Source organism: Theobroma cacao, chromosome 1 (assembly GCF_053813885.1).
Source record: "Theobroma cacao isolate CCN51 chromosome 1, ASM5381388v1, whole genome shotgun sequence".
In the NCBI taxonomy this organism is placed as follows: Eukaryota; Viridiplantae; Streptophyta; class Magnoliopsida; order Malvales; family Malvaceae; genus Theobroma; species Theobroma cacao.
Window position 1 is genome coordinate 35615771 of NC_142639.1, and position 27507 is coordinate 35643277.

A 27507-nucleotide genomic window follows, 5' to 3' on the forward strand; every position below is an offset into this window, starting at 1 on the left:
AACAACAAGAATTTATTCAAATAAAAATAATAGAATATAAGAATTTATTTGAGTATAACAAAAAGATAAAAACATTTTTGAGTTTTTTTTTAATTGAGATAATTCGTAAACTTGTCTAATATTTTTATCGAGGAAAAACATGGTTAATTATAGCACTATTTCCATGTGATATTTTGTCACAGAGCAAGGGCTATAAATCTAGCAATATGTTTGATAATGAAAACAGTACTAGATTGAGAAGATGGAGGTTTTGTAAACATTGAAATTCAAAGCAAAATATAAAGATCTAAGCTTCTACTTCGACCACCAATATAATGGTTTGCAGATTCATTTTTGAGTAGTTTGCAGACTTAGAACATGTAAAAGTCCAGCCACAGAATTAATGGCCCCAAGCGGGAAGGCCGTTCAATACAAGAGTCTGAAGGGGTGGCTTAAACATTAAAGCTCATCTTTCTGCGGTGATTGACGACATTGTTCATCCCAAGGCATGGGAAACAGCAACCTTGCTGCAGAATGAGGCATGGACCAGTCCTCATATACAAACCTGAAAGGCGAAGCAAAGAGAACAACTATTTCCTCAGCTCAGCCTTTGTTAAAAAAAGGATGAAAGAAACTTGAAATCAGCAGAGGAACAAGGAAAATAAGTAATGAAGGCCAAGGACATCCTATCCATAAAAAGGAGAATTGAATACTATATACTGACAGTAATATGGCCAAGTTTAATGATCTGGAGATTCCGGGAAAAGTGAATGCAGTCTACACTAAATTGATAATGAAATATGAAAATAAAAAAGATGCATGTTCAGGAATTTTGGGAAAGGACTGGAGAAGAAAACTTGCTTACGCTTTCATAGGAGGGCGAGATATTATTACAAGAACTTGCAAATCCTCATGTTCATTTGTATTGCATACCTGCAGTGGGGATCATAAACATTATTCATCAGGCAGTGAAGAACAACCATACAGGCTCTAGCTAGATTGCCAATTTTCCATAGAAGAAAGTGTTCTTTCTTCCCCTTATATAACTATGAGCATGCCTATCTATAACAAGCTGAAAGCTTCCCTGCTCTTTCATAATCCTGGGAATTGGAAAAGGGACATTGTTGGACATTATTGGTCGTCTAATGGTCTAAGTTTACCTGGTGAACATCATCGACAGGGATATGATATGTGCTGTTTGGAAAGATAAAATACTCTTTTGGCTTTCCGGGGGACTTGTTTTCATCTGAAGGTGAGGCAAGAAACAGAGTGCCACTCCCTCTGAGGACAACAAAAACTTCTTCACAAGCATGCCTGTGGATTGGCGTGCGTGCTCCTGGCGAAAATGTTTCAAGCCATATCTCGATCTGTGGAATGAATCCCACCAAAAAAAAAAAAAAAAAAGGAACAAAGAAAACGATTGATAGAAAACCTAAAGAAGAGAGACAAACGAACGTCTTCAACTCAAAACAGAGTTTTAGTGAAAGTGAATAGCTTACTTCTTTCATCCCATGGAAGACAGAACCTGCAAGAGTTGTATGGGATAAACCTTTAATTCCATAGCTACCCTGTGGAAGCTCGCTAATGTTCCTTACCAGAGGAAACCCTGCATAAAAAAATCCATTAAAAGATACTGCCTATAAGTTGTCGGTGGTCAACAATCATTTAAACTGCCCATCAGTCTTTAGAAACAAGGCAAAACTGACCATTGATGGGGCATGGAGAAGCTTCAAGGGTTTGCCAGAAAAAAAGGAAGGTTAAAAAGAAGGAAACGAAACAAGGCCACCGGACCATCTCCTTTCTGGTTCTGAAAATGGTGGATCTAGACTTTTCTTCTTACAAATCTTCTAAACTGCCACCGAAATAAAATTTTGTTTTTTAATAAGGAATAGTCTAAGTTAATGGGAAATAAGTAGCATTTCCTTTTCTTCGTACACAATCTTTTTTAAAGGTCAACAAAAGTTAGAACCCTATCATAATTTAAAAGAAATGTTTTATATTTAATATAATGTCCTTGTATAGTCTTTTTTTTTTTTATAAACAAATGCCATTCTATAGTATTTATATTTATATATTATTATTTAATCACAAAGTGTGATTTTGATTTTATAAATTTATATATTATTATTTAATCACAAAGTGTGATTTTGATTTCATAAATATATAAAGGTAAAAATTTAAAAGTTTTTTAAAATAAATATTTTTAAAATTATAAGTTTTTATTTTTGAGAGTTTTTAACTTTTAAATTATTTACTACTGAGACAAAAATATTTGATCCGCTAATAGTATATAAAATTTATGAATTTATATTTGATGCAATGACAATGTATAGTATAAGTAAAATAAAAAAACTTTTAAACTTAAAATTAAATATTAAAAAATTTATAATGATTAACTAAATAATAAATAAAATATTTTCTCTTTTCTATCTCTTCATCGTTCTTTTTCTTGTTTTTTATCTCTCTCCAACTGTATCATTTTTTTCATTAAAATTAGATTTTACAAAATTTTATAATTTTAAAAGTAATTTTTATATTCTTTTATTATTCTTTTGCAACCTCAAAAAGAGAGATGGAGGAAACAAAATTCAAATAAATAAATGCTATTAGCGTAACCTTATAAGTTAACAATTTTACTTCTAAATAACAAGATTAAGTCAAAAATTGTTTTTTTTTCACAGGCATTAGGGTTTTTTTTCATTGAATACAATCATAAAACTTTAAATTTCTATCAAAATCAAAATTCTTTTAAAGTGTTATTTAACCATTTTATTAAAATCTAAAATGCTAATAAGTTTAAATTTGAGATGTTAAATCAAATTACATCTTTTTTGGTATTTGAACCAAAATCATTATTAAGTATATATTACATAATCATTTTAATTTTTAACTAAATTCTACATTTTCAAGATTTTAAATGAAAATCAGTTCATTTTTAGATGAGGTGTTACCAACCCTTTTAGAAAAGGTTTCAAAATCAACGTATTTTAGTGAAAGTGAATTTCCTTTTGCAACACAACAACAAAGTGGGGTGAGATATAGCTTATAGGAAAAGAAAAAATTTTGACTTAATCACGCTACTTAGAAGCAAAATTATTGACTTAATAAAATTCTATTAATAAGATTTATTAATTTAAATCTTGTTTCCTCAATCTTCTTTTTTGAAACGTATGTTTCCTCAATCTTTTTTGGAGTTTTAAAAAAATAATAAAATAATCTAAAATTACTCTTGAAGTTGCATAATTTTACAAAATTTAATTTTAACGGAAGAAGAAAATGGTGGAGTTAGAGGGAAAAGGAAAGCAAAGAAAAAGAAGGGTTGAGAGATAGAAAAGTGAAAATATTTTATTTTTTGTTTAATTAGTTATTATAAAATTTTTAATATTTAATTTTAAGTTCTTAAAGTTTTTTGTTATACTTTATTAACGAGGTGACATATTTTGATGAGATAGAAGCTATACACTGACTATGTATTAAATATAAATTTAAAATTTATATACTAACAATATATCAAATATAAATTTTTTAAAAAAATCTATAAATGTAGAAAATAGAAATAAATTGTTGTGCATAATATTGGGCCACACAAATTGGATTACTTCCCTCCCTCAAAAATTCCTAATCCTTGGTTAAATTTAAAATTCAAAGTAAATATTTTAAGTAGAAATGAAATGGTGAAAATGCAGATGAAAAAGCCTATTCAGGCATGTTCGAAAAATAAAAAAGAGGAAAGAGTTTACCTTTAAATGGGCTAGAGCTACAGTATATCTGTTTTGCCATGTCATCGGAGTGCGCCACGTAGGAAAAGCAACAGAAAAGAAACAAAACTAGAGCAACTGAGGGGGAAAAAAATCTACTAGTTCTAAATTTGATTGACCCCCACGTCCTTACCAGTCACCGCTGGCCGCACTTCGAAACACGAGGCTTCACTTCTAGGCTGCACCCACACTGTTCCACCCTTCTCCGGCCACCGGCAAGGCGGCAACGGTTGTCTCCGGCTAATATTCTGAGCAGGTTATTCTTCATATTGATTTTTTCCTTTACTGTTTCTTTTGATATTGGAGTACGTTCTTACTGAAAGTGATAAGCTAGCTGCTGAAAACATAATAGACTAGTCAAAAACAAGATTTAGGAACTGTGAAATTTGGAGTATTAGCTAATTTAGTGTCTTTAATTCGAGAAAGGTAGATGCTTTAGTTTCTATTTCTTCTTCTTGGTCTGCTTTGTCTTTTTCTTTGGTGTAGGAGTCTGGATAAAAATGATGGTATTTTTTTACTGAAATGACGCCTAATTGCCATTTTAGCGTCTTGGGTTTCCGCCCAAGCGCTTAAAAGTAGAAATTTCTTAATTTTGCTTGTAACTATATAACCTTTTCTGAGGTCTCATTGTATAAATTCATTTTCTTCTTAACATCTAAAATACCCATTTTTTAGAAATTTTTTAGAGTTGATTTTCCTTGCTTCTTGGAAATTGTAATTTATTTGGTCTGCTGTTCTGTGTTGTATCTTTCCTACCAGTGTGAACTGTGAAATTATGAAGATCAGAAGCTATGCTGGCATTACAAAACCTAGTTTTTTGCTCGTACATTCAGAATTACCTGCTCTTACCTTCCATAAACCCAAATTAACTTGGACATCAACTCTTAGAATCCCAAGAAACTATGAGAGGAATTTTGGATTGATTGCAAGGGTTCAGTGCTCCGTTGCTGATAGAACCTTTGCGTCTACATCTGTGAGTTCATCTGCATCAAAGCCAAAAAGTGTTCGTTTGGGTCGGAAACAAGGCGATTCCTCGTCCTTGTATAGTCGCCCTAGTTTGTTGGAGATGAAGAAAGAGAGGATAGCAAATCGTGCCAGGGTTTATGAGTTTCTGAGGGGACTTGGTATAATTCCTGATGAGCTAGATGGGCTAGAACTTCCTGTCACAGTTGAGGTTATGCAGGAACGTATAGATTTTCTTCATAAACTGGGGTTTACTATTGAAGACATCAACAATTATCCACTTGTTCTTGGTTGTAGCGTGAAAAAGAACATGATTCCTGTGCTTGACTATTTGGGGAAATTGGGTGTTAGAAAATCCACCTTCACAGAGTTTTTGAGAAGATATCCACAAGTTCTCCATGCAAGTGTTGTTGTTGACCTTGCCCCAGTAGTAAAGTATCTTCAAGGGTTGGATATCAAGCCTAATGATATTCCTCGGGTCCTTGAGAGATATCCAGAAGTCCTGGGATTCAAGCTCGAGGGAACCATGAGCACATCGGTGGCTTATTTAGTTGGCATTGGGGTGTCAAGAAGGGAAGTTGGAGGGGTCTTAACTGGATACCCTGAAATTCTGGGGATGCGAGTAGGCCGTGTGATCAAGCCATTTGTGGAGTATCTTCAAGGCTTGGGTATTCCAAGGTTAGCTGTAGCTAGATTAATAGAGAAGAGGCCTCACATCCTTGGGTTTGGATTGGAGGAGAGGGTCAAACCAAATGTTGAATCCCTTCTTGAGTTCAATGTTAGAAAAGCATCACTTCCATCTATAATAGCACAGTATCCTGAAATTCTAGGAATTGATCTTATACCAAAGCTTCTTGGTCAAAGGAGTTTGCTTCAATCAATTACTGATTTGGGTCCTGAGGATTTTGGGACCGTTGTGGAGAAAATGCCTCAGGTTGTGAGCCTCAGTAATACTTCTATGGTGAAGCATGTGGATTTCCTAAAGGATTGTGGTATTTCCTTGCAACAAGTGAGGGACATGGTTGTGAGATGTCCCCAAGTGCTTGCTTTGAATCTTGACATCATGAAACTTAGCTTTGATTACTTTCAAATGGAAATGCGGAGGCCACTTGATGATTTGGTTGCTTTCCCCGCATTATTTACTTATAGTCTTGAGTCTACTATAAAGCCTAGACACAAGATTGTTGCAAAGAGGGGTTTTAAATGTTCTCTTTCGTGGCTTCTTAACTGCTCTGATGAGAAATTTAAGGAACGGATGAACTATGACACCATTGAGATGGAGGAGATGGAAATGATGCCTTCTTTTGACATGAATTCACTGATGGAACCAAGAAGCGATGAGTCTGATTCTGAGTATGGGGATAGTGATGATGAGTACGTATAAAACAGTTAGTCAGGTTCAGATACAGTTCCACAGTAGAAATTCTTGGTTTTCTCAAATCAGATCATTATGTGGAGAAGGTGGATGCAATATTTAAAAGGTAAACTTTCTGTTAAGCTGAAACAGATGGATGGACTATCTCTGCCTTTCTTAATTGAATGTCACAGACTGCCTTAACCATGTTGTCTCATATTTTGCATAGCGACACATAACAAAAGACATGGTTTTGGTAAGTCCTAGTGTCTGAAGTTAGGATGATGTGACAATTTTGGTTTCATTTAGGAAATACATATAACATAGAAGTATGTAGACTTCTGGTGGTCTAAGAACATTGTTGCTGACTTGCCCCAATTGGCCATTGTGGCTGGATCTCATTAAAATCCTTTGCAGAAATAATGACTAGCTGTAGTTGGCTGGATTATAATGTGCATCACTGCCGTAGATGCATTTTCTCCTTCCTATTCTTTCTTATTCTATGTGTTTCATTGCTTGAGTGTTATTTTTATCATAAGCTTTATATGTATCATCATTGACCACTTACCAGAATCCACCTTCGTTTTTTCAGCCATACCTAGGCGGAGACTGATGTTCCTTCTAATATAGTGCACTATGGAGTTTGGCATGTGGTTGTTGATGGATACAGATACCTAGAGTAGACACCATAAATATCAATGCATCATGTTTCGATTCTCCAGTGTGTTTCCAATTATTCTTTTCTTTTTCGGTTGTGATTTTTACCACATAATAAGGTGCTTGTTTAGATGTCAGCTTCTGTATTCTAATACGAGACATCTTGTAACTACTGACTCAAATTCTGTCAAAAATTTGTGTAGCATATATGACATTCATTTCATCCTTTTCTTTTGATGCTTTTCATGAATTCTTGAGAATGAATCCTTGGTGATGGTAATTCTGTCTTCTTCGGCTTCACCAGGTTTAACTTGCAAGGTATAGGTTTTACATGTAATGCTGTTAATTGAGTCCATGAAAACTCAATAGTGAAAGGTGTCCACGGGGGCCTCTGTTGCTACCTCTGCCAAAACCATCATCCTACTTACCATTGTTATGCTATCAAATTACAATGACCTAGCGATAGCAGCATCCCCTTGGGCTCTGCCTAGTGGGGTATCTGTTTCATGCTGGAATAGAGAAATGCATACCTAACGGCATCTAGTATTCTCCTGTGACATCTATTCATATACAATAACTACAAACGTACCATGACAATTTCACAGGTTTATCAGTTTACATGCCAAACGAAGACATTGATGAAATTCAGAAATTTCAATCCGTAGATTCTCCAAATGGACTTCTGAGTGTACACATAAAATTCCTGAGAAACAACTTTGAAGCTTAAATTTCAAAAGAAAAAAGAAAAACAGCCAAGACCCCAAGAATATAGATGAATCGGTATCCGTTTTTAATTGCATTTCTAAGAGATATCTATTTGAGTCTTGCTCAGATGAAACAACCACCCCCTGCCATGTTAATCATGAATAATCTTCATTCTGGTTGTGAGTTACCGCAATAATCAGATTGGAGGAATTTTGTATCTCGCATGCATCCTGGGTTCGAAACTGGGGATCATTTAAGAATAATAGCTCCATGATCCAATCACATGCCAGTGCAATTAATTCCTACTCTGTTTTCTGTAGCCATCCAACCTGTAGGAAGTACATATCGATTCAATAAGAAAAATGCTCACAGACAGTAATTGTGTAATACTAAAAAAGGTTGGAGATCATCCATGGGTAAAAGTACCTTCCAGGCATACATGGCAAAGAAGGCTATGGTGTCAGCAGACCAGACGATTGCAAAAGACTTCCAAAAGAAAGGGATTGTAACATTGAGCAATGGGACGATGAGAAAGAGATAATTAAGAGCTTCTTTTTCATTCTTTGAGCAGTCTCGGGCTCGAAGGGAGGGAATTGCTGTAAAGAAATAGGCATTAGTAAGTAGTAACTGAATATTGTAGTTTGTTGGACATGCAATAGATGATTCACTGCAAAAGTTTCAATGCATTTACTGAAACCCTTGAACCAGAATATGCAGTAATTAATTAAAAGCTTTAAGGGATTAGGGTAGTTTAACTCACTGAACATCCAAATAGACCACATCCCCATCAATCTCCATATGTCAGGTTCATTTGATGGAAATATGAGATTGAAAGATAAAGCTCCACCCAACAACATTGAGACATAACCTTGAACCTCAAAAACAGTATACAAGGCAGTTCCAGGCACAGCAGGGTTTTTAGTAGCTGTGGAAGCCCTTGGTGCAAAGGTTGCAGCAGTCTTCTGAAGCACCTGTTTTCAATTATAATATATGGACATCCTCAAAATCAGCCTGTAATTCCAAAATCAACCAATTTTCCATGTAAAGATAGACCATACGTCAAAATCCTACCTTTTTGAGGTCCTTGTCAAGAGGTGCAGTGGAAGGGGAGGAAGTACTGGAGATGTTGTTGCTTTCATTTTGGGGTTCAGCTACTAAGTTTTCTTCTTTGGGTTCTTCCTGAACAGTTTCAATCTGTCTATCTACTTCATTTGCCGCATTGGCATGTATTTGCAGGGCTTTTCTGCAGCTGAGAAACCGGGGATTGTTGTTGTAACTGAAATTGAAAGAAGTAGGTAAAGGAAACTTTGAAACGCCAAAGTTGCAAAGAGGCGTTGAAATCAACGAGTACATGTTGAATGATCAACACGCTCTCAAATCAATTCTCTCATCGAAATCCAGAAATTCTTGAATTTGAAACCAAAAATACCAGATGGGAGAGAGATAAGGAACCCGAGGCTAATCTTTGCTGTTAAAAATGGCGCGATTGTCACCTTATAAACGACGCCGTTCCCTCTCGGACTACTCAAACCCGGACCAACACAGCTCACCCCCGCAGCAATCTTTTATGACCAGAATAGCCTCAAACACGAACTGCAATGCCTCAACGTTTTCAAAGTAAAACAAAACTATGTCAAGCCCCAAACAGGAAAATGAGAAAAAAAAAGGTTCTCATTGGCTCGACCACCATGGGAAATTTTATTTTACTTTACTTTAACGAAAAAAAGGTTCAACGATTGATGAGAAAAGAAAACAAAATCTTGTACGCTTCGCTTCCAAGTTCCAACTACGTTCTATTGCCTCATAGCAGTGCGACACTGGCTGTTTGGACCAGTAGTTAGCAGTTAGTAGTTTCCCATCATTATCACGCTTTAGTCATAATTTTAAATCTATTGTTTCTCATTACATTTGTACTACACCAAAATTTTGATGATTCGATTTTGTCCATAATGTTGGAAAACCTAATTTACTAATCTTCGTGTATTCCCTTTATTCTTTTCTTACTTTCTCCCCACACCAGAAAAACACATGACCCGAACTTTCTTTGGGGGGTTTTAATTCAAAATTCCTTCTTTTTATTCATTTGGAGGAAATATTTGATTTGCCTTGAAATGGGGTTTTGTATATTTTAATAAAAACTGAAAACCCATGAACGGATTTTGTCTTTGTTCTGGATTGATCTGGTGTTGGAGGTATTAAAGTGCTAATCTCAATGGGGAGTTTTCTTGCTGGGTTTGTCTTGCCTCTGCTGCTTCTAACGGGTATGCTTTGCTATTTATTCTAATTACCTTAGTTTCCTTTAATTTTTTCCCTTATAAATTGATTATCAGAGTGCTCGTTTGCATATAATAGCCTGAAAGTTTTTTCTTTTAGTTCCATTTTGTCCTTTTTTTTAATAGCAATTCATTTAAATTATGTTGGTTCTGTGTTGGAATCCACTTTTTGTATGCTTTTATATGAGCTATGTTTATGAGTGCTTATGTTTATCAGTATAATTTAGTTACCTGCATAATTTTTCATTCTTGGATGCTGTAACATAGGAAAATAACTAAGTCCGAATGCCATGGGGATGTGTTAGGAAGTTCACGAGAGTCTAAATCACCTTTTTTGAATAATCCAAGCTGGTGTTAAGCGTGAGGAAACCTGTATCCTTCATTTGTTTCCAACTCATGAGTTCATGTGGTGAACACTAGTCTTTTCATTATTTAATAGCAACCTGTTCAACTTCATTTCCTCTATTGTTTGGAATTCATTTCTATTTTGTAAAGAGTCAATCTTGAACTAGAGAAGTAATGTGTAAGTTTGGAGTTTTTGATACTGGCAAAAATCTAACCTATTGATACCTGAACCGAGCTTAAAGTTAGCTTGTGACACCAGGTGTCTTGCAGTCTTTTATTCCGCATAATATTTATCAACTGATTGTCTTCACTTTGGAACCTGAAAAGATAACAAGTGTAGAAGTGTTGTATTAGTTAAAAGTCACTTGAAAAGTGAAAAAGTTCCATTGGTACTCTTGTTGCTGAGGTACAGGTTTGTTTTGTAATGGGCTTGGAGGCCTGGTTTAAGCAAAGTACAATAGAGAGTTTAATTAATAGAAGTTGAGAGCTGTTGCTAGAAAATTGCAGAAAGAACGACTTACGTATAATATTCACAGAGAGAAAAATACCCTTTGTTGAGATTATCATTTGTATTTTTTGGTGTAATTTGTGAGTAGTAACTCACATATGCGCTTTGCCATTGAAGTAATTAATGATTTTTACCTGTTTTTCCTTTTATGCAGCTGCATTGATTAATTGGAGTTTGGTCTCTCTTGTTGATTTGATAGCTTTCCTTCTCATTCAGTATACTGCACCTAAAATAGGTAAGCAATGAAGATTTGCTAGTAAGGATTTTGTTTTATCTTCGCTGTCCTCTAGTTCCATAATTCAGCCGGGTCATACTTCTTCGACGTTGTTGCTTTGGGCTTTTACCTTTTTTTCTGGTTGGTGCTTTGGGTTTAGTTGAATATATATTGAATGAACTTTACAAAGTGCTTATTGTAGGTTCACTGAAAACAGTCTTTACTGCTAAATTAATCCTGAGTCTTGTTTTCTTTTTGATATTTAAGAAAATTAGCAAAGAGGTTTGAGATATTTTCTAGGCGTCTTGCATTTTAGAAGTTCAACTTCTGGTTCTGATTATTGTTCCTTTATTGCTTTAGTTGAAGTTGTACTCTTTTCTTATAAAGTAAAATGTGATTACTTTCTTGTAGGATTTCGTTTCCGGAGGAAATATTTGTTACTGTGGCCTGTTATTATCTTTTCCCTACTCGTTTGTCTTTCACAAGCTGTGTATCTTGTTATGTGGGCCATTGATGGTTATAAACAGAGTGTAGGAGATGCTTGGTGGATGAAGCTGATTGGTTTTATGATGTAAGAATATATTTTGTTTTCTCTAATTCTTTTGTTTCTTCACTGCCTTTGCTTCTTTTGATAATTTTTCTCTTTTGGTATGCTTTTGCAGAATCCAGTCTTGGAAATCTCCCACTGTGATTTATTTTTTGGTTGTACAATTGCTAGTGGTATTTGTTGCTTTACTTGATATACATGGGACCAAATTTGGTCTTGTTCCTTGGCGGTATTCTTGTTGGGGTCATTTCTTAACAGCCGTTGAACATTTAGGTTTGTAAGTATTTCCATATATTTCTAATAATTTTTCATGACATTGAAGCACTATGTATTCTCTCCACCCTAAAGAAGGATCCATTTAATGGATCTGATATGCACATTTTGCAATTTGGACTTTTGCTCGTTGTATGAAGAGGATATGGGCAAGAGATGATTTTATTCTCTTTGTTAAATGATTCAATCATGTTCATACCCTTTGCCCCCCTATCATCCCTTTCTAAAGCAGTAATTAAGTCTTCTTGTTATCTTCTTTTCATTTTGGATCAATGATAGCAATTTTTGTGATCTTTGGAGTATTTCTCTTTTGGTCTTTTGGGCCATATGGACTTGAGATGAAATTATTGAGACTTTTTAGCCTACTTGAAATGCTTATCAATTAGCTACTAGAACTTCTAAAACAATCTTTTTCCCTTATGATTTTGTCAGTTGTAAAGTTCTTCTCATTCTGGTTGAGGGTTTTTATATGGTAATCGTGCTGCATGTTAACAATGTTGAATGTTCTTCTAGAAAAATAACATGTTGAGTTTTCTGTGAGCACAAATGCTTGGTATTTTCTGCATTACAGCTTTGCTGTAGCTATGAGTTGTACCCCTGACAAATTCGTAATATCCAATATATGTGCAGAATGAATTAATATGTCTGCCTGATAGGCTGCTATTTTATGGGTTAGTCAACTGAAATCATAGTGCTGCTTAACTGAATTCCAGTCAACTTTATACTTTTTACACATCAATCTCAATCTCCATTAAGCTTCTCTGTTGTCAAGGAATTGTTACAAGTGTTGGTCTCTTACACTAAAAGAAAAGAAAGGATAGCTAAAACTATCTTGAAGCATTTCGTACTTAATCTTTATTTTCTTTCAGTTTCTGAACTTAAATTACAGTAGAGTTTTAAATTTTGTTAGTATATTATCCCTCATGTTTATATTAAAAGTGAAACTGATATAAAATTATCTCCATACTTTCTTTCATGAAAGGTTCCCATCTTAGAGTTGCTTCCTGTTTGCTTCTACCTCCTATTCAGCTGGTTGTGGGAATAAGCCATCCGTCATGGGTGTCTTTGCCATTTTTCATTGGTAGCTGTGTTGGGCTAGTGGATTGGTCTTTGACAAGCAATTTTCTAGGACTGTTTAGGTGATTGCCTTGTCACCCATTGTACACCACTGAACAGTGTTTCAATTTCATTTTTTCCAATGTATTTGATGTTACCATTTGTCAATACCTTTAGTAGCTTACGTTCTGGTACTTTCTTCTCAAGGTTGTGGAAGGCGCTCCAGCTTTATGCAGGCTTCAACATTGTCTTGCTCTATGTGTATCAGCTCCCTATAGAGTTCTCACATATGTTACAGAGGATAGCTGATTTTGTTGGTCTATTTAAAATTTCCACAGCATCTGAGTGGCCTGAAATTTGCTCTGCTGTTTCTCTTATACTTTTTTATATCATGGTATGTACTAGTTGTATTACTATAGATTTGGTTCTGATTAAAAATTCTAGCTGAACCTTTAAATGAAGTGCAAAACACTCATCCGTCTTCTAGAATCGTAGATTCTGCAATTTATTTCATTTTATTCTATCCTGTCTCTGACATTTGTCCTTCTAATTTAGTCTTTTCCTGATAATACAATTTTAAGATGGTTTGGAGTGTTTTTTTTCTTTCTTTTTAATTTCCCTGTATAGATATGAATTATTCAGTTGCAAAGGAGACTTTGGAGTTTGGATAACATTGGTGTGGTTCTAGTTGCAATGGTAATTCTATTTACTCAGTGAAATTGCACTTGGAAATTTTGAGAGCTTCCTGATCCAAAACCATGTATTCATATATATGTTCGTGGTAATTTTTGACAAGTTAAACTTATGATTATAAAGCGATGAAATAACTGACGACAAGATGGAGCAGCTCCATTTATTTGCATAACAGCAATATAGCATGTTCTGTTGTGAATTTTTTTACCATTGGCATGTTAAGTGTTTGCCTAACAATTATACGGATATGCTAACCTTGACGTTTTGGAAGACTTGTAAGAAACAAATATGAATATATGTTGAAAATATCTTATTTAATGTGTTATTTGGCTTTTCAAATCTTTCTGTAGTGCTTTGGTCTTGGGTTCTGCTATTTAAATATTCTGCCTTGTAGTGCAGCTATCCTATGTCAAATGTGATTTGGAGGAAATGGATTTTATCATGTCCATGCGAGAAAGTAACTTGACAGAGCAACTACTTCCCTCAAAGCATTCATTCTTCATTCGTGAATCAAGGTAACACACTTTCTTTATATTGTTTCTGCTTTTTCCAGGGTTCTCTGCTTTGAATTTTAAAAGAGGAGTGATCTTCTGTACACCATAAATTTCAAGCTGAATGGTTCTTAATTTTATTCATAGATCTAGTCCATTTCTTGAATCTATTATCTAGAAGTAGCTTATTAATTCAAATATCTATTTATACTTATGTAGTATCCTGGGAATTTTATTTTAACCTGAAATTGTTTTCGATAATTTTCTATTTTGAGCAAGCTTTTCTTTGTTGAATAGAGTTGTCCTGAAAAGAAGATGCAGTAGTCACAGTATACCAAGAAAGAACAAATTATCTGATTCAACATTGTGGAATGGTTGCTTTCCATCATTATACTTTGCGGAATGAGAAGCAATTATGAATTATTTGAATTATCAATACTCATTTTAGTTCGAGTTTTTCTTTTTTACTAGCTTTATATACTAATATCTTTTTGCCACCATGTTTGTTTTGGATCTGATGAACTATGCTGCACAAGATCTTTTGGCACCAGTTTTGCCTTTTTATTTTCACAAAAAAAAAAATTTCATGCTTTACATGACTGGTTGTTTTGAGTTCTGTAATGAGTTGTTTTAATTCTCCAGATCTGGTGTAAGACATACCAATGTTTTACTACGGCGCACGGTTTTCCGGACTTTTACCATCAACTTTTTCACATATGGTTTTCCAGTATGATCGCTACCTTTTACTATATTTTGTTTTACTCTCATATGTCTTTATTTATCAATATTAAGGTTTATAAGTAAATTGTCAGTGGCAAAATTTGACAGGTATCCTTGTTTGCTCTTTCCTTTTGGAGTTTTCATTTTGCAAGTATATGTGCTTTTGGGCTACTTGCATATGTTGGCTATATTGTGTATGCCTTTCCTTCCCTGTTTTGTTTGCACCGGTTAAATGGGCTGCTTCTTGTCTTCATTCTCTTGTGGGCTGTTAGCACCTATATTTTCAATGTGGCATTTGCATTCCTGAATAGGAATTTCGGGAAGGTACTGCTCTATTTGGAGGTTTGCAAATTCTTCATTATCATAAATTTAAATGGTTGACTTGTTTTTCCTTATGTTTTTATCAACATTTTGGACACATGCAGGATATGGAAATTTGGGAGATGGTTGGATTTTGGCATTATCCCATACCTGGACTTTTTTTGCTTGCACAATTTTGTCTTGGGATTTTGGTTGCTTTGGGTAATCTTGTAAACAATTCTGTTTTCCTTTACTCATCTGATGAGGATGCACTATCATCAAACAACAACTCTGCTGTGGAAGGTATGAAACTCTATATTCTGAGTGCAATCTAATTCTTTATTGACATCTGCATTTTGAAGACCACAGTTAGGTTGACTTTGGCATATTTCTTTAGAAGTCCTCAGCAGGGATATGTTTCTAAACTTGCACATTAATGGAGTGAGCGTTTGTATTTTACAGCAGTGAGCTTGAATAGTTGTTAGTTTTTTGTTTAAGATATCTTTAAAAATTTCTTTTGAGAATCTTGCTTCCTGACAGCACATAAAATACATTATTTTCTCTCACGTTTTTATTTCTTTACATCTACTACTCTGGCGTAGTCTTTAGACTTTTTGAGATTGTTTATGGATACAAAAGGGTGGCAGTTACACTTTAATCTATATAATCACTTTCTTATGTCCTTTAAATACAGTGGATGGAGAGACCAAGGTGTTCATTGTGGCTACAATTGCATGGGGACTGCGAAAATGTTCTCGAGCTATCATGCTTGCACTGATATTTGTCATTGCTATGAAACCTGGGTTTATCCATGCTGTATATGGTATGTTTTATTAAATCTTCTCTGTTCCAGCTTTTAGTTAATTTATTATTGACCTTTAGGCTTTAGCATAAGGCATTTTTTCCAATGTTCTTATACAATTCACATAGGCAAGTGCAAATTGGTATTATTACAGTGAGTTTATCTGTGGCAATTTCTAATTGGCTTTATGTTCTGACCTCTGCTTCAGTGATATTCTTTTTGATATATCTTTTGAGCCACAACATCAGCAGAAAGATACGCCAGTTTCTGATTCTTCTATGTGAAGCTCACTTTGCATTATTGTACCTTCTTCAGATTGAGTTGATCTCTAATGCTTTGGAGCAAAAAGGCTCCTTAAGTTTGGAAATCATATTGCAGTTAGGTATGCATAATGCATTGGTTTTAGGTTATTTAAATTGATTTATAAGACATGATTATGGCTATTAATTAAGTTTCTTAAAAACGCTTGCCCAGAAAAGGGTAACAAACTAAACATTTTCTCTGTGTAAATTGATGCAGGTCTGCTTAAACATGATAGCTTATGGGACTTTCTGGAAATAGCTTTACTTGCTTGCTTCTGTGCAATTCATAACCATGGGTTTGAGATGCTATTTTCATTCTCAGCAATTGTGCAGCACACCCCTAGCCGTCCTGTTGGGTTTAGCATCTTGAGAGCTGGTCTGAACAAATCTGTTCTATTGTCAGTATATGCGTCCCCAAACACATCGGGTTGCCATGATAATGCTTCTTATGGTATCATTCCTTTATGCGTGTTAAAATTTCTGTCCAAATTGACTGTAATAATTGGGGAAAAACCTACAAAAATGGTTTAGTTTTCCCAAATCAATTGCAAATGCTAAAAGAATTGTAATAGGCAGGCCTTTATTTTAGCTTATTTGAAATGAATGTGGGAATGCTATTTCAAGATGTGTCAGAAACTTAGTAGTAAGATTGACCATCTTTTTATGTGTTTGTAATTGTACTCTATAAGAGAATTATCAATTTGATAGATTGCATTCCCTACAATACATTTAAAGATTATAGCAAATCAAAACTAGAACAAGTTGGTATTATCCCTGTATTATGTGCAGGTTTTATGGACCTAAAAGTGATAGAGAATGCTTTTAGATTACTCTGTATCTGGTTCTTAGCTTGATGTTAGGCCTCTATAAGATGACTGCTTGCCTTGAAATTGGACTTTTAGGAGTCTTCAATGATAGCTGTATCTAAGCCATTTATTTATTCTAAAGTGTTGTTGCTGTTACCGGTTTGTCTACTGATATATTATTTAGAGCTTTTACCAATACAGCTTCTGTTGTCAACATTGTGTACTTAATTGTTTTATGTTTTTTCAGAGAGAAGGATAGCAGCATTTCTTAGTGAAATTGGGCAGACGTTTTTATCAATATATCGATCATGTGGAACCTACATTGCTTTGCTGACTATTCTTCTTACAGTATACATGGTGACACCCAACTATATATCTTTTGGATACATCTTCCTTCTCCTTGTTTGGATTACTGGAAGACAACTTGTTGAGAGAACAAAAAAGCGCCTATGGTTTCCTTTAAAAACATATGCAATCATGGTGTTCATTTTTGTCTATAGCTTGAGCAGTTTCACCAGCTTTAAGATTTGGTTGTCCAGTTTTGTAGATCTGTATTTTTATTTGGGTTATGACCCAGAAGGTTCATTGTTGGATAATATCTGGCAATCTCTAGCAGTTCTAATTGTGATGCAACTTTATAGCTATGAAAGGAGGCAGAGCAAGTACAACTGGACTGATGATCCCAATCCTTTAGATTCTGGGGTACTTGGGTTTGCCAAGCGGTTTCTGATTTGGCACAGCCAGAAGGTCCTGTTTGTTTCATTATTCTATGCGTCTATATCTCCAATTTCTGCTTTTGGATTCTTGTATCTACTTGGCCTTGTCATATGTTCAACTTTACCTAAAGCTTCTCGGATCCCATCCAAATCGTTCTTAGTTTATACAGGATTTCTGATGACAACAGAGTATCTTTATCAGATGTGGGGTAAACAGGCTGGAATGTTTCCAGGGCAAAAGCATTCTGATTTGTCACTCTTTCTGGGTTTCCGTGTATACGAGCTGGGATTTTGGGGTATAGAATCAGGCTTGAGGGGAAAGGTGCTGGTAATTGCTGCATGCATCTTTCAATACAATATCTTCCGTTGGTTGGATAATATGCCAAGTGGTATTTCGAACAAAGGCAAGTGGGAAGAGCCTTGTCCTTTATTTTTGTCAGCAGAGGACACCTTCACCAATGGCTTTATGTCTAATGGGGAAGAAAAGCCATCATCTAGTTTTGGGGCGGTACCTATAAGACAAGACAGAGCAGTAAGTGATTCATGGTCATCTTTGAGCCCTGCTTTTTCTCAAGCACCTCATCCTGTGTCCTCCAAAGCAGGAGGCTCTGAAGTTAGTAGCTTTAGAAAATTTTCATTTGGATATTTCTGGGGAAGCACCAAGGAGAGTCATAAATGGAACAAGAAGCGGATCCTTGCATTAAGGAAAGAGAGATTTGAAACACAGAAGGCTCTCTTAAAAATATATTTGAAATTCTGGATGGAGAACATGTTTAACCTTTATGGCCTTGAGATTAACATGATTGCATTGCTTCTTGCAAGTTTTGCATTGTTGAATGCCATCTCTATGCTATATATTTCATTGCTTGCTGTTTGTGTTCTTTTGAATCGGCGGATTATTCGTAAACTGTGGCCAGTGCTTGTCTTCTTGTTTGCTTCCATCCTCATCCTTGAATATTTTGCCATCTGGAAGAATATGTTTCCTCTGAATCAAAAAAAACCAAGCCAGGCTGAAATACATTGCCATGACTGCTGGAGAAGCTCATCTTCATATTTCCAATATTGCAGGAGCTGTTGGCTGGGTATTACTCTCTTAATCTTCTTATTACTTGCAACTTAAATAGGCTAGACAAGCATGACATAGTTTATACTTGCTTTTGGCTGGTAGAAGAAAACTTGACTGATTATTAATGATTCTTGTTTTAGCATTAGCCCATCTGTTTTGTTTAGATAGTCATGTTATTCGGTTACTTGGCCATGTCTAACCATTTTGCTGTCGTTAAGAAGCATGGTATATTTGATATGGGCTTTTGGACAAATTTTAGACTGCTTTCTAACTTAGCTTCCATTAGAAGAGTTGGTGGTGTTCCTGTCAATGGTCCATGTTTATCTATCTATTCATTTTTTTTTTCATTTGGTTCTATGTGCACTTTAAAGAAGGTTCAATCTAATCTGCTAATAATTTCCCCCTGCAGGACTGATCATTGATGATCCCCGAATGCTTTTCAGCTATTTTGTGGTCTTTCTACTAGCATGTTTCAAACTCCGTGCAGATCACTTGTCCGATTTCTCAGGGTCATCAACATATCGGCAAATGATGTCTCAACGTAAAAATTCATTTGTTTGGCGAGATCTCTCTTTTGAAACCAAAAGCATGTGGACCTTTCTTGACTACCTAAGGCTTTATTGTTATTGCCATCTATTGGACCTTGTCCTTGTATTGATTTTGATTACTGGAACTCTTGAGTATGATATTCTGCACCTTGGTTATCTTGCTTTCGCTCTTGTTTTCTTCCGGATGAGGCTTGAAATTCTCAAGAAGAAGAATAAAATATTCAAGTTCTTGCGTATCTACAACTTCGCAGTCATTGTTCTTTCTCTTGCCTATCAATCTCCTTTTGTAGGGGAGTTCAGTTCTGGGAAGTGTAAGACTGTGAACTATATATATGAGGTCATTGGATTTTACAAGTATGATTATGGGTTTCGGATTACTGCTAGATCTGCAATTGTTGAGATTATCATATTTATGTTGGTATCCCTTCAGTCATATATGTTTTCCTCTCAAGAGTCTGATTATGTGTCACGATATCTGGAAGCAGAGCAAATTGGTGCCATTGTACGCGAGCAAGAGAAAAAAGCTGCATGGAAAACTGCACAGTTACAACAGATTCGTGAATCTGAGGAGAAGAAACGTCAGCGTAACTTTCAGGTAGAGAAAATGAAATCTGAGATGCTCAACTTGCAAATACAGCTTCATAGCATGAACTCAGTTGCAACTCTCAGTGATGTTTCTCCTGATGATGAAGGCCTACGAAGGAGGAGGAGTGCTTCTGTTACTTCAAATAGGGATGTTGTGCCTCCTGATAAAGAGGAAGGCACTCTTGGGAAGCAAGAGCAACTTATTAGAGAGGAGGTATACCCCCTTGAAGCACATGCATATGCTGCTCGTATAAAAGGAGAAAGTCCAGAAGTAGTGCAATCTCCAAAGCACTCAATGGTATATGCACCTTGTGAGATTACTGAAATTGAACATGATGTTGATAGTGCATTTTGTGATACAGAGAAGAGGAAAAGCCAAGCAAAGGAAAATCCTTTGATTTCTGCAGTACACCTCCTAGGTGATGGTGTTTCCCAGGTACAGTCTATTGGAAATCAGGCCGTTAATAACCTTGTGAATTTCTTGAACATTGCACCAGAAGATTCAGACATGAATGAGCACTCATCTGTCGAGGATGAGGCATATGATGAGATGGAGAGCCAAAAGATGCAGAATATGTGTTTAAACCGTTCATCCTCTCTGCAATCTGATAAAAGTTCTGATGCTACAAGTTTGCAGCTGGGGAGAATCTTCTGCCATATATGGTCCCAAATGCGGTCTAATAATGATGTTGTGTGCTACTGTTTCTTTGTTCTTGTCTTTCTATGGAATTTCAGTTTGCTTTCTATGGTGTATCTTGCAGCTCTTTTCTTGTATGCTCTATGTGTGAATACCGGCCCGACTTATATCTTCTGGGTTATTATGCTGATTTACACGGAGGTTTATATTTTGCTTGAATATCTGTATCAAATTCTAATCCAGCATTGTGGATTGAGCATTAACTCAGACCTACTCCATGAATTAGGATTTCCTGCTCATGAAATCAAGTCATCGTTTGTTGTGAGTTCGTTGCCTCTATTTCTTGTCTACTTATTTACCCTCTTACAGAGCTCTATAAGTGCAAAAGATGGTGAATGGATGCCCTTTACCGACTTTAACTTACATAGGAGGAGTGCTCATTACAGAACAGAGATTCTTGTGAGCTCTAGCTGGAGTGAAAGAGTATCAAAGTCACTCCAATTTGTAATAAACATGGTGAAACTGGTAATTAGAAGCTTCTGCTGGTACTGGAAATCATTGATACAGGGAGCTGAAACTCCTCCTTATTTTGTTCAAGTGTCAATGGATGTTCACTTGTGGCCAGAGGATGGGATTCAGCCAGAAAGGGTTGAGTCTGGAATAAACCAACTGCTAAGGGTGGTTCATGATGAGAGATGTACTGAAAAGATCCCTAGTCATTGCCCATTTGCTAGTAGGGTTCAAGTTCAAAGCATTGAAAGAAGTCAAGAAAACCCAAACGTGGCTTTGATTGTTTTTGAGGTGGTGTATGCATCTTCTTTGACAGGATGTACCTCAGCAGATTGGTACAAATCACTAACTCCAGCAGCTGATGTGTCAATAGAAATTCTCAGGGCAAAGCGTGCTGGGTTTGTTGAAGAGATGGGATTCCCATACAAAATCCTCTCTGTTATTGGCGGTGGGAAAAGGGAATTCGATCTGTATGCTTACATATTTGTTGCTGATTTGACTGTGTTCTTTTTAGTTGCGATTTTCTACCAATCTGTCATTAAGAACAAGAGCGAATTTCTTGATGTTTATCAGCTAGAAGATCAATTTCCTAAAGAGTATGTATTTATCTTAATGGTAAGTCTATTTCTTCTTTGTCTTCTTAACCACCTTAATTTTTATACAGTATTTCTCATGGCTTAGTTGTCATTTTCATTGCATTTTGTCATGGGCTATTAGAGCTTTGATATACCATGTTATCTAAATTCTAACTGGGTCAAATTCTTTCATGCAGATCATCTTTTTCTTGATTGTTGTTGATCGCATACTTTATCTCTGTTCCTTCGCCACAGGAAAAATTATTTTCTACCTTTTCAGCCTTGTTCTCTTCACATATTCGATTACAGAGTATGCTTGGCAGATAAAATCTTCCAACCAGAATGCTGGACAGCTAGCACTCCGTGCTATTTTTCTTGCTAAAGCAGTATCTCTAGCACTTCAGGCTGTACAAATCCGACATGGGATTCCTCATAAATGTACCTTGTATCGGCAGTTTTTGACCAGTGAGGTTTCACGGATTAATTACTTAGGCTATAGACTTTATCGGGCTCTACCATTCCTTTATGAATTACGATGTGTACTCGACTGGTCGTGCACAACAACATCTTTGACCATGTATGACTGGCTCAAAGTAAGTCCAGAGTTTTTTTTTTTTTTTTTTAGGTTTGCATTGAAATTTATTTAGTTACCTGCCCTTTTGGATATATGCAGTGACTGATCAAGGACAGATCTTGGCATATCTTTTTATGTAGGTTACATTGGGCGTAGGTTTAGGACTTAGAAAGTGGTGGAAACATCCATGTTTACAACCTGTTTGAGTTGCTGGAAAGAAAGGTTAAGTTCCAGTAAATCTGGACTGATTATTTTAGGTTATTGGCTCAATATGAGGAGAGTTTCTAGGGTAACAACATTGGCTTTTGGAGATTTAGAGGAGGAAACAAGGTTTTGGTCATGATTAATTTCAAGAATATTTAAGATGCCTGCATGCGTGTGTGAGTGAGTGGGGTGTGTGTGTGAGAGAGAGAGAGGGAAATTGGCACCATGCCTTCAAGAAACTAAAGTAGTCAACAGTTTATTGTTTCTTTATTTAAAATGCTAGTAAAATATGAAGGATACATCAGTAATCTTCACAGACTCTTGGACTATTTACTGTCTTGCAAGGACAATGACTCTAAGTTGGGAAACTACCTAATAAACAAGCAAATAGTCAACTTGAATTGGACAAGGTTCTTGTTTGGTTAGATGCTTAACACAGTATGTAAAACTAGGTTATGCCCCATTTGTTATTTTCTGTTCATTATTTATCGCATTGTATTTGTATTCCTGGTGGTTCATACATCGGTTTCACTTGTAAGCATTAGGCTTACTTGTGAAGAGCAGTGTTAAGTTTTGGTATCCTATATCAGTTAGTGGGGGTTTATTCTGCCTCATATTTAGGTTTTGCCTATACAACATAGACAGGATGCTTGACAGAAGAACCTAAATTAAAACACTAGGCACTAAACTGGAGAAACTTACCCTGATTCTCCAAGGCCAGAGGATGTGTAGAAAATTATAATTCTGCACCAAAACAGGAGATACCAAGCTTGCCAAATTAAAATTAGCATACTAAGAAAAGAAACATGTTGCATGGCTTCATCCAACTGTGTATAACCATCAACTGTGATTCGTCCCAGCCCAGCCCCTGCCCTTCTCCAGAAATGAAACATGAAAACAAAATAAATAAATTAATTAAGAAAACTTGGGGAAATTATTCAGAAAATAAAGAAGGTACCACTGCAGCACTGCCAACTGCTAGGACCTTATATATTACATATGTATGTGAGGATCCATTTATTGCCCGCAAGTGAATTATAATTGTCTGGTCATGTGGGTTTTTTTTTTTTTTGGAAAGTCTTGACATATATCCTTTGGCAACATTCATATGCCAGTGATAAAAATGATAATTGCAAAGATAAATTTTTTTTCTTGATTTTGGCCGACAAAGATGTTTTTCATTATCTTATCACGAATAGTTGTTTGACTTTAAATAAGCAATGAATCTTTGATTGGATCGTTTCCTTGCTGATTTTTAGAGACTGACATGTAGCTTTCCTCTTCAGCTGGAAGACATCAATGCAAGTCTGTACCTTGTCAAATGTGATGCTGTGTTGAACAGAGCGAAGCACAAACAAGGAGAAAAGCAAACAAAAATGACTAAATGCTGCAATGGAATATGTCTGTTCTTTATATTACTTTGTGTTATCTGGGCTCCTATGCTGGTAAGGGACTTCATAACCAGATGTTCTATTTTTCATATTTTGATGTATAGTACCTGTGAACAGTTTGAGAAACTTTTCTCAGTAGGAATTCCATTTGATTGATCTTCTTATGCCATTTCATTAGAAAAGCAAACACTTGAGCTTAGCAATGTTTTGCATGAAGCATTAGAAAAGTACCTCATGTCTTGGATGTAATATTTACTGCTGGTCTCTTGAGTGCCCATATTATTGTGCCTTTACATGGAAAAGAGCGATGGGTTTTTAAAGTATATGGATGTGCTAATGCATCAATGAGGAAAATAAATAATATGAAAAAGGTGAAGAAAATTTAATACTTTGATTTGACCTATTGTCATTCATGGTCCTTTTTTAAATCTAAATCATCATATGTAACACCAGCTGTCCCTTGCCTTTATGTTACTTCTTAGGATGTACACTAATGGTTCCAACATTGCCAAGGAGGTTCCATTGCTTGAATGTATACTTTGTAAACTCAGAGTTCTTTATATCTTTATTTTGAAGTTTTATGAAGTGTTGGCAGTGATCCAACGAGTTCTGTGATAGCTTCTTTATATTTGCTATTCTTTGAGGCCTGATATGAGACAAGTGAATAAAGCATAGCATAAATCAAACCTTTAAAATAGTAAAATAGTGATTCGTGATATTACACTTTAACTTGACAGTATGGCATGTTACTATTGTCTTACTAAAAGTAATGACGTTAGCATTGTACTTATAGTGCCTATGAGCATCATTAATGCTGTTACCAGAAGTCTTACACAACATTGAGTGTCTAGTTAGTTTACTTCTAGTTAGGTGGAAGAAGCATTCTATACCTTGATTAGTCAATGAATTTTGTTCTGTCTGCCAGATGTACAGCAGTGGCAATCCAACAAATATGGCAAACCCCATTAAAGATGCAACTTTTCAAACAGACATTAGTACTGGTGGTGGAAGGTTGACCTTGTATCAGACGACTCTCTGTGAAAAGCTCCAATGGGATAAGCTCAATTCTGATGTTAATCTTGATCCCCTAAATTATTTGGACTCATACAATAAGAATGATATACAATTAATATGCTGCCAAGCTGATGCAAGTATTTTGTGGCTTGTCCCTGATGTGGTTCAGAGAAGATTTATTCAGTCCCTTGACTGGGACATGGACATGGGTATCACTTCTACTTGGCTGCTTACTAGGGAACGACCAAAGGGCAAGGAAGTTGTGAAATATGAGAAACCTGTTGATTCTAAGGATCTTCCTGAACGATCAGATGTCCAAAAGGTTCTTAATGGTTCAACAAACAGCTTTAGGATATATAATCTTTATCCAAGATACTTCCGTGTCACTGGTTCTGGTGAAGTCCGACCTTTTGAGCAAGAGGTACCCAGGACTCTTATTCAAGTTTTTATTTCACCTCCTCCTCCCTTCCTCCACAATATATGAGTTAGTACTGTTTTGCATTGTTAGGATTTCTTCATCTCTAATGACTTATTAGCAAAAATGTAATGTATTATCTTTTATTACTTGAATTTAAGCTATCAATCTTTCAGTCAATGGGGGAAAGGACTCTAAATTAAAGTAGTTATAAAAGGTATAGAATCATTAATAATCTATTTTTGACACAAATGAAATACCAAATTCAACAGGTAAGTTCAGTGAGTGCAGATCTTGTTATCAATCATGCAGCTTTTGAGTGGTGGTCCTTCCATGATATCAATTCATCTAATGTAAGGGGCTGCAGAGATTTAACAGGACCTATGGCCATAATAGTATCTGAGGAAACACCACCCCGTAAGTTCTGGAAAACCCATTTTATGTTGTATGTCTATTTTGATAGCAAGTCATTATGATTTTCTTTATTATTACTTATTAATATTTCAATACTGCATCAGAGGGTATTCTTGGAGACACGCTAAGCAAGTTCAGCATTTGGGGTCTCTACATAACTTTTGTGCTTGCTGTTGGCCGGTTTATCAGGCTTCAATGCTCTGACTTAAGAATGAGAATACCATATGAGAACCTGCCTTCCTGTGATAGGTAATGTTTTCTATTGATCTTTATTTATAGAAAAAGGGTGGAGGATGAAGGCATGAATCACTATTTCATTCATTTCTTAGTTCCTTGATATCTGTTTATCTGGATTTGATGTAGGTTGATAGCCATCTGCGAAGATATATATGCTGCAAGAGCAGAAGGTGAGCTTGGAGTCGAAGAGGTCCTTTACTGGACCCTAGTGAAGATCTATAGGTCACCACACATGCTGCTTGAGTATACCAAACCTGACTAGGTTGTCAATGTCGACGCCCTTTTGGTTGCAAGAATTTCCGTAAGTGTTTTTTTGAAACGAGTTGCGATTGACAGCCTGATGTACCTGAACCAATTGAACTGATTGTGATTCTTCTTTGGTGGCCAGGAACCTCTGTGGTGGTCTTAGGTTCTTTTGCCAGAGCATCTACGATTGATTAACATGTTGAAGAAATGCTGAATGCTATTCTACTACAAAAAACAAAAGCCATGTTGCAGACTATAATTATAATTCAGGTGCTAGATATACGTGAATTTTGCATCACAGGTGGTCTAAGAATGGCATCATATAAAAGGAAGAAATGATTTCTTAGGAGAAATCCCTTTTGCTAACCGTGTACAGAAATTTATAGGTTCCTCATAATTGTACAGGATTTTTTCCAAAAAATGAAAAAAAAAAAAACAAAAACAAATTATTTATGTATGATCGAATATGACCTTTTAAAAGAGAATATATGCATCTAGATCCTCTTTTACAAATTTTGAATACAAAGATGGCATTATTTTCTCAGTGCACAATTCAACAACCTTAACAAATCTCTAATTTTGACTCGAATTTAAAGTTCTTCAATTACTTTCAACAGTTGCATTTAATTACAACTCTCCAATTCTTATCTACTATCAAATACTTTGAACAACTTTTCAAATCATTAATCTTCAAAGTTATTACAACTACACATTATGAATCAAGTTTGGTGTTGCATATATGTTTCCGTCAAGTTAATGACACTAATTGATTTTTAAAAAGAACCTTAACAATCTCTCCAATTCACCAACGCTTGTTAGATTTTTCAATTTTTAACAATCGTTTACATCATGAGAACATTTCATCACTTTCTTAGTTAATGAAATCTCACTTCGATAAACTATCATCTCTTATGCATTATTCATATCCTTTCGAGGCCTCACCTTCTAGACTATACAAACCATCATGTAAATTTTCCTTCATCAGGATCATGTCACCTTATGTGACTTTTACTACCCTACTATTGATAGAAAATCCATATCTTTTGGAGGCTCAATGATAGATTCTTATACATCTTTAGACATATGTCACACCGCTCAAAGAGGTCACAATCTCATCATACATTTCAATTCTCAAAAACCCAAAACTCATGATCGTCACTGTTAACTTAATGTAAAACATCAACCATTACTAAAATTGGCATTCATATTTTTTGAGATTGTAAAGACATCACAATCATCACCATCTATAACAAAAACATACTCACCTTTATTGCCATTTATCTCATTGTTTTTGTAAGACAATCCCTTTTAATATGTCTATACCATTTGCATCGAAAGCATTGAATATTGTTGAATCTAAACTTATCACCTTTAGATCCCTTATCAATAGACTTGCTCTTTCAAACCTCAACAACCAATACCAAGTTAGATGAATTTCTACTTTTCTTTAGAGGCTTCACAGGACATTAACACTACTTGTACTTACTCTAACGTTATTGTATCATTCTGATAAATAAAAAAATTCTACCAAGACTTCATAAGAATCAAAAAACGATACGAGAAACAATAGTAACTTCTCATCTTCATCTACCTTCACATAAACTTTTTTTTAACTAATCAATGATCTCA

At 35.5% G+C, this 27507-nt stretch overlaps 4 protein-coding genes across 4 annotated transcripts; 2 read left to right on the forward strand and 2 right to left on the reverse strand.

Annotated features, from left to right (window-relative positions):
- Nucleotides 1–209: 209 nt before the first annotated feature.
- LOC18613421 (auxin-binding protein T85-like) lies at nt 210–1869 on the reverse strand. Its single transcript, XM_007050641.3, has 5 exons — nt 1686–1869; nt 1479–1585; nt 1140–1346; nt 845–912; nt 210–544 (listed from the first exon to the last, which is right to left on the reverse strand). The coding sequence occupies exons 1-5, from the start codon at nt 1771–1773 to the stop codon at nt 439–441; spliced, it is 576 nt and encodes a 191-aa protein (XP_007050703.3). The 5' UTR covers nt 1774–1869; the 3' UTR covers nt 210–438.
- Nucleotides 1870–3859: 1990 nt separating this feature from the next.
- BSM (Mitochondrial transcription termination factor family protein) lies at nt 3860–6948 on the forward strand. Its single transcript, XM_007050642.3, has 3 exons — nt 3860–3993; nt 4497–6181; nt 6647–6948. The coding sequence occupies exon 2, from the start codon at nt 4513–4515 to the stop codon at nt 6082–6084; it is 1572 nt and encodes a 523-aa protein (XP_007050704.3). The 5' UTR covers nt 3860–3993; nt 4497–4512; the 3' UTR covers nt 6085–6181; nt 6647–6948.
- Nucleotides 6949–7247: 299 nt separating this feature from the next.
- On the reverse strand, nt 7248–8890 carry RPH1 (resistance to phytophthora 1). The gene is made up of 4 exons (XM_007050644.3): nt 8488–8890; nt 8177–8387; nt 7843–8012; nt 7248–7745 (listed from the first exon to the last, which is right to left on the reverse strand). Exons 1-4 carry the CDS (start codon nt 8767–8769, stop codon nt 7719–7721), a joined length of 690 nt encoding a protein of 229 aa, XP_007050706.3. The 5' UTR covers nt 8770–8890; the 3' UTR covers nt 7248–7718.
- A 124-nt stretch (nt 8891–9014) lies between these two features.
- Nucleotides 9015–26231, forward strand: LOC18613424 (piezo-type mechanosensitive ion channel component). The gene is made up of 22 exons (XM_018124049.2): nt 9015–9677; nt 10697–10777; nt 11168–11327; nt 11419–11576; nt 12559–12715; nt 12840–13026; nt 13725–13840; nt 14459–14543; nt 14645–14860; nt 14962–15139; nt 15531–15659; nt 15847–16020; nt 16158–16391; nt 16994–18544; nt 18938–21423; nt 21581–21976; nt 23448–23606; nt 24478–24987; nt 25254–25398; nt 25500–25644; nt 25759–25933; nt 26021–26231. The coding sequence occupies exons 1-21, from the start codon at nt 9629–9631 to the stop codon at nt 25892–25894; spliced, it is 7452 nt and encodes a 2483-aa protein (XP_017979538.2). The 5' UTR covers nt 9015–9628; the 3' UTR covers nt 25895–25933; nt 26021–26231.
- The last annotated feature ends 1276 nt before the right edge of the window (nt 26232–27507 follow it).

Bases quoted from the DNA above. Each gene is read 5' to 3' on its own strand.
- LOC18613421 (XM_007050641.3), bottom strand. From the start codon at position 1,773: ATGGTCCGGTGGCCTTGTTTCGTTTCCTTCTTTTTAACCTTCCTTTTT. The intron at 1,586-1,685 runs GTCAGTTTTGCC...TTTTTTATGCAG, and splicing joins TTCTCCATGCCCCATCAATG to GGTTTCCTCTGGTAAGGAAC. The intron at 545-844 runs GTAAGCAAGTTT...TTCGCCTTTCAG, and splicing joins TCTCGCCCTCCTATGAAAGC to GTTTGTATATGAGGACTGGT.
- BSM (XM_007050642.3), top strand. From the start codon at position 4,513: ATGAAGATCAGAAGCTATGCTGGCATTACAAAACCTAGTTTTTTGCTC.
- RPH1 (XM_007050644.3), bottom strand. From the start codon at position 8,769: ATGTACTCGTTGATTTCAACGCCTCTTTGCAACTTTGGCGTTTCAAAG. The intron at 8,388-8,487 runs GTAGGATTTTGA...AATTGAAAACAG, and splicing joins TTGACAAGGACCTCAAAAAG to GTGCTTCAGAAGACTGCTGC. The intron at 7,746-7,842 runs GTACTTTTACCC...TACTTCCTACAG, and splicing joins TTGCCATGTATGCCTGGAAG to GTTGGATGGCTACAGAAAAC.
- LOC18613424 (XM_018124049.2), top strand. From the start codon at position 9,629: ATGGGGAGTTTTCTTGCTGGGTTTGTCTTGCCTCTGCTGCTTCTAACG. The intron at 12,716-12,839 runs GTGATTGCCTTG...TTTCTTCTCAAG, and splicing joins AATTTTCTAGGACTGTTTAG to GTTGTGGAAGGCGCTCCAGC. The intron at 25,399-25,499 runs GTAAGTTCTGGA...ATACTGCATCAG, and splicing joins ATCTGAGGAAACACCACCCC to AGGGTATTCTTGGAGACACG.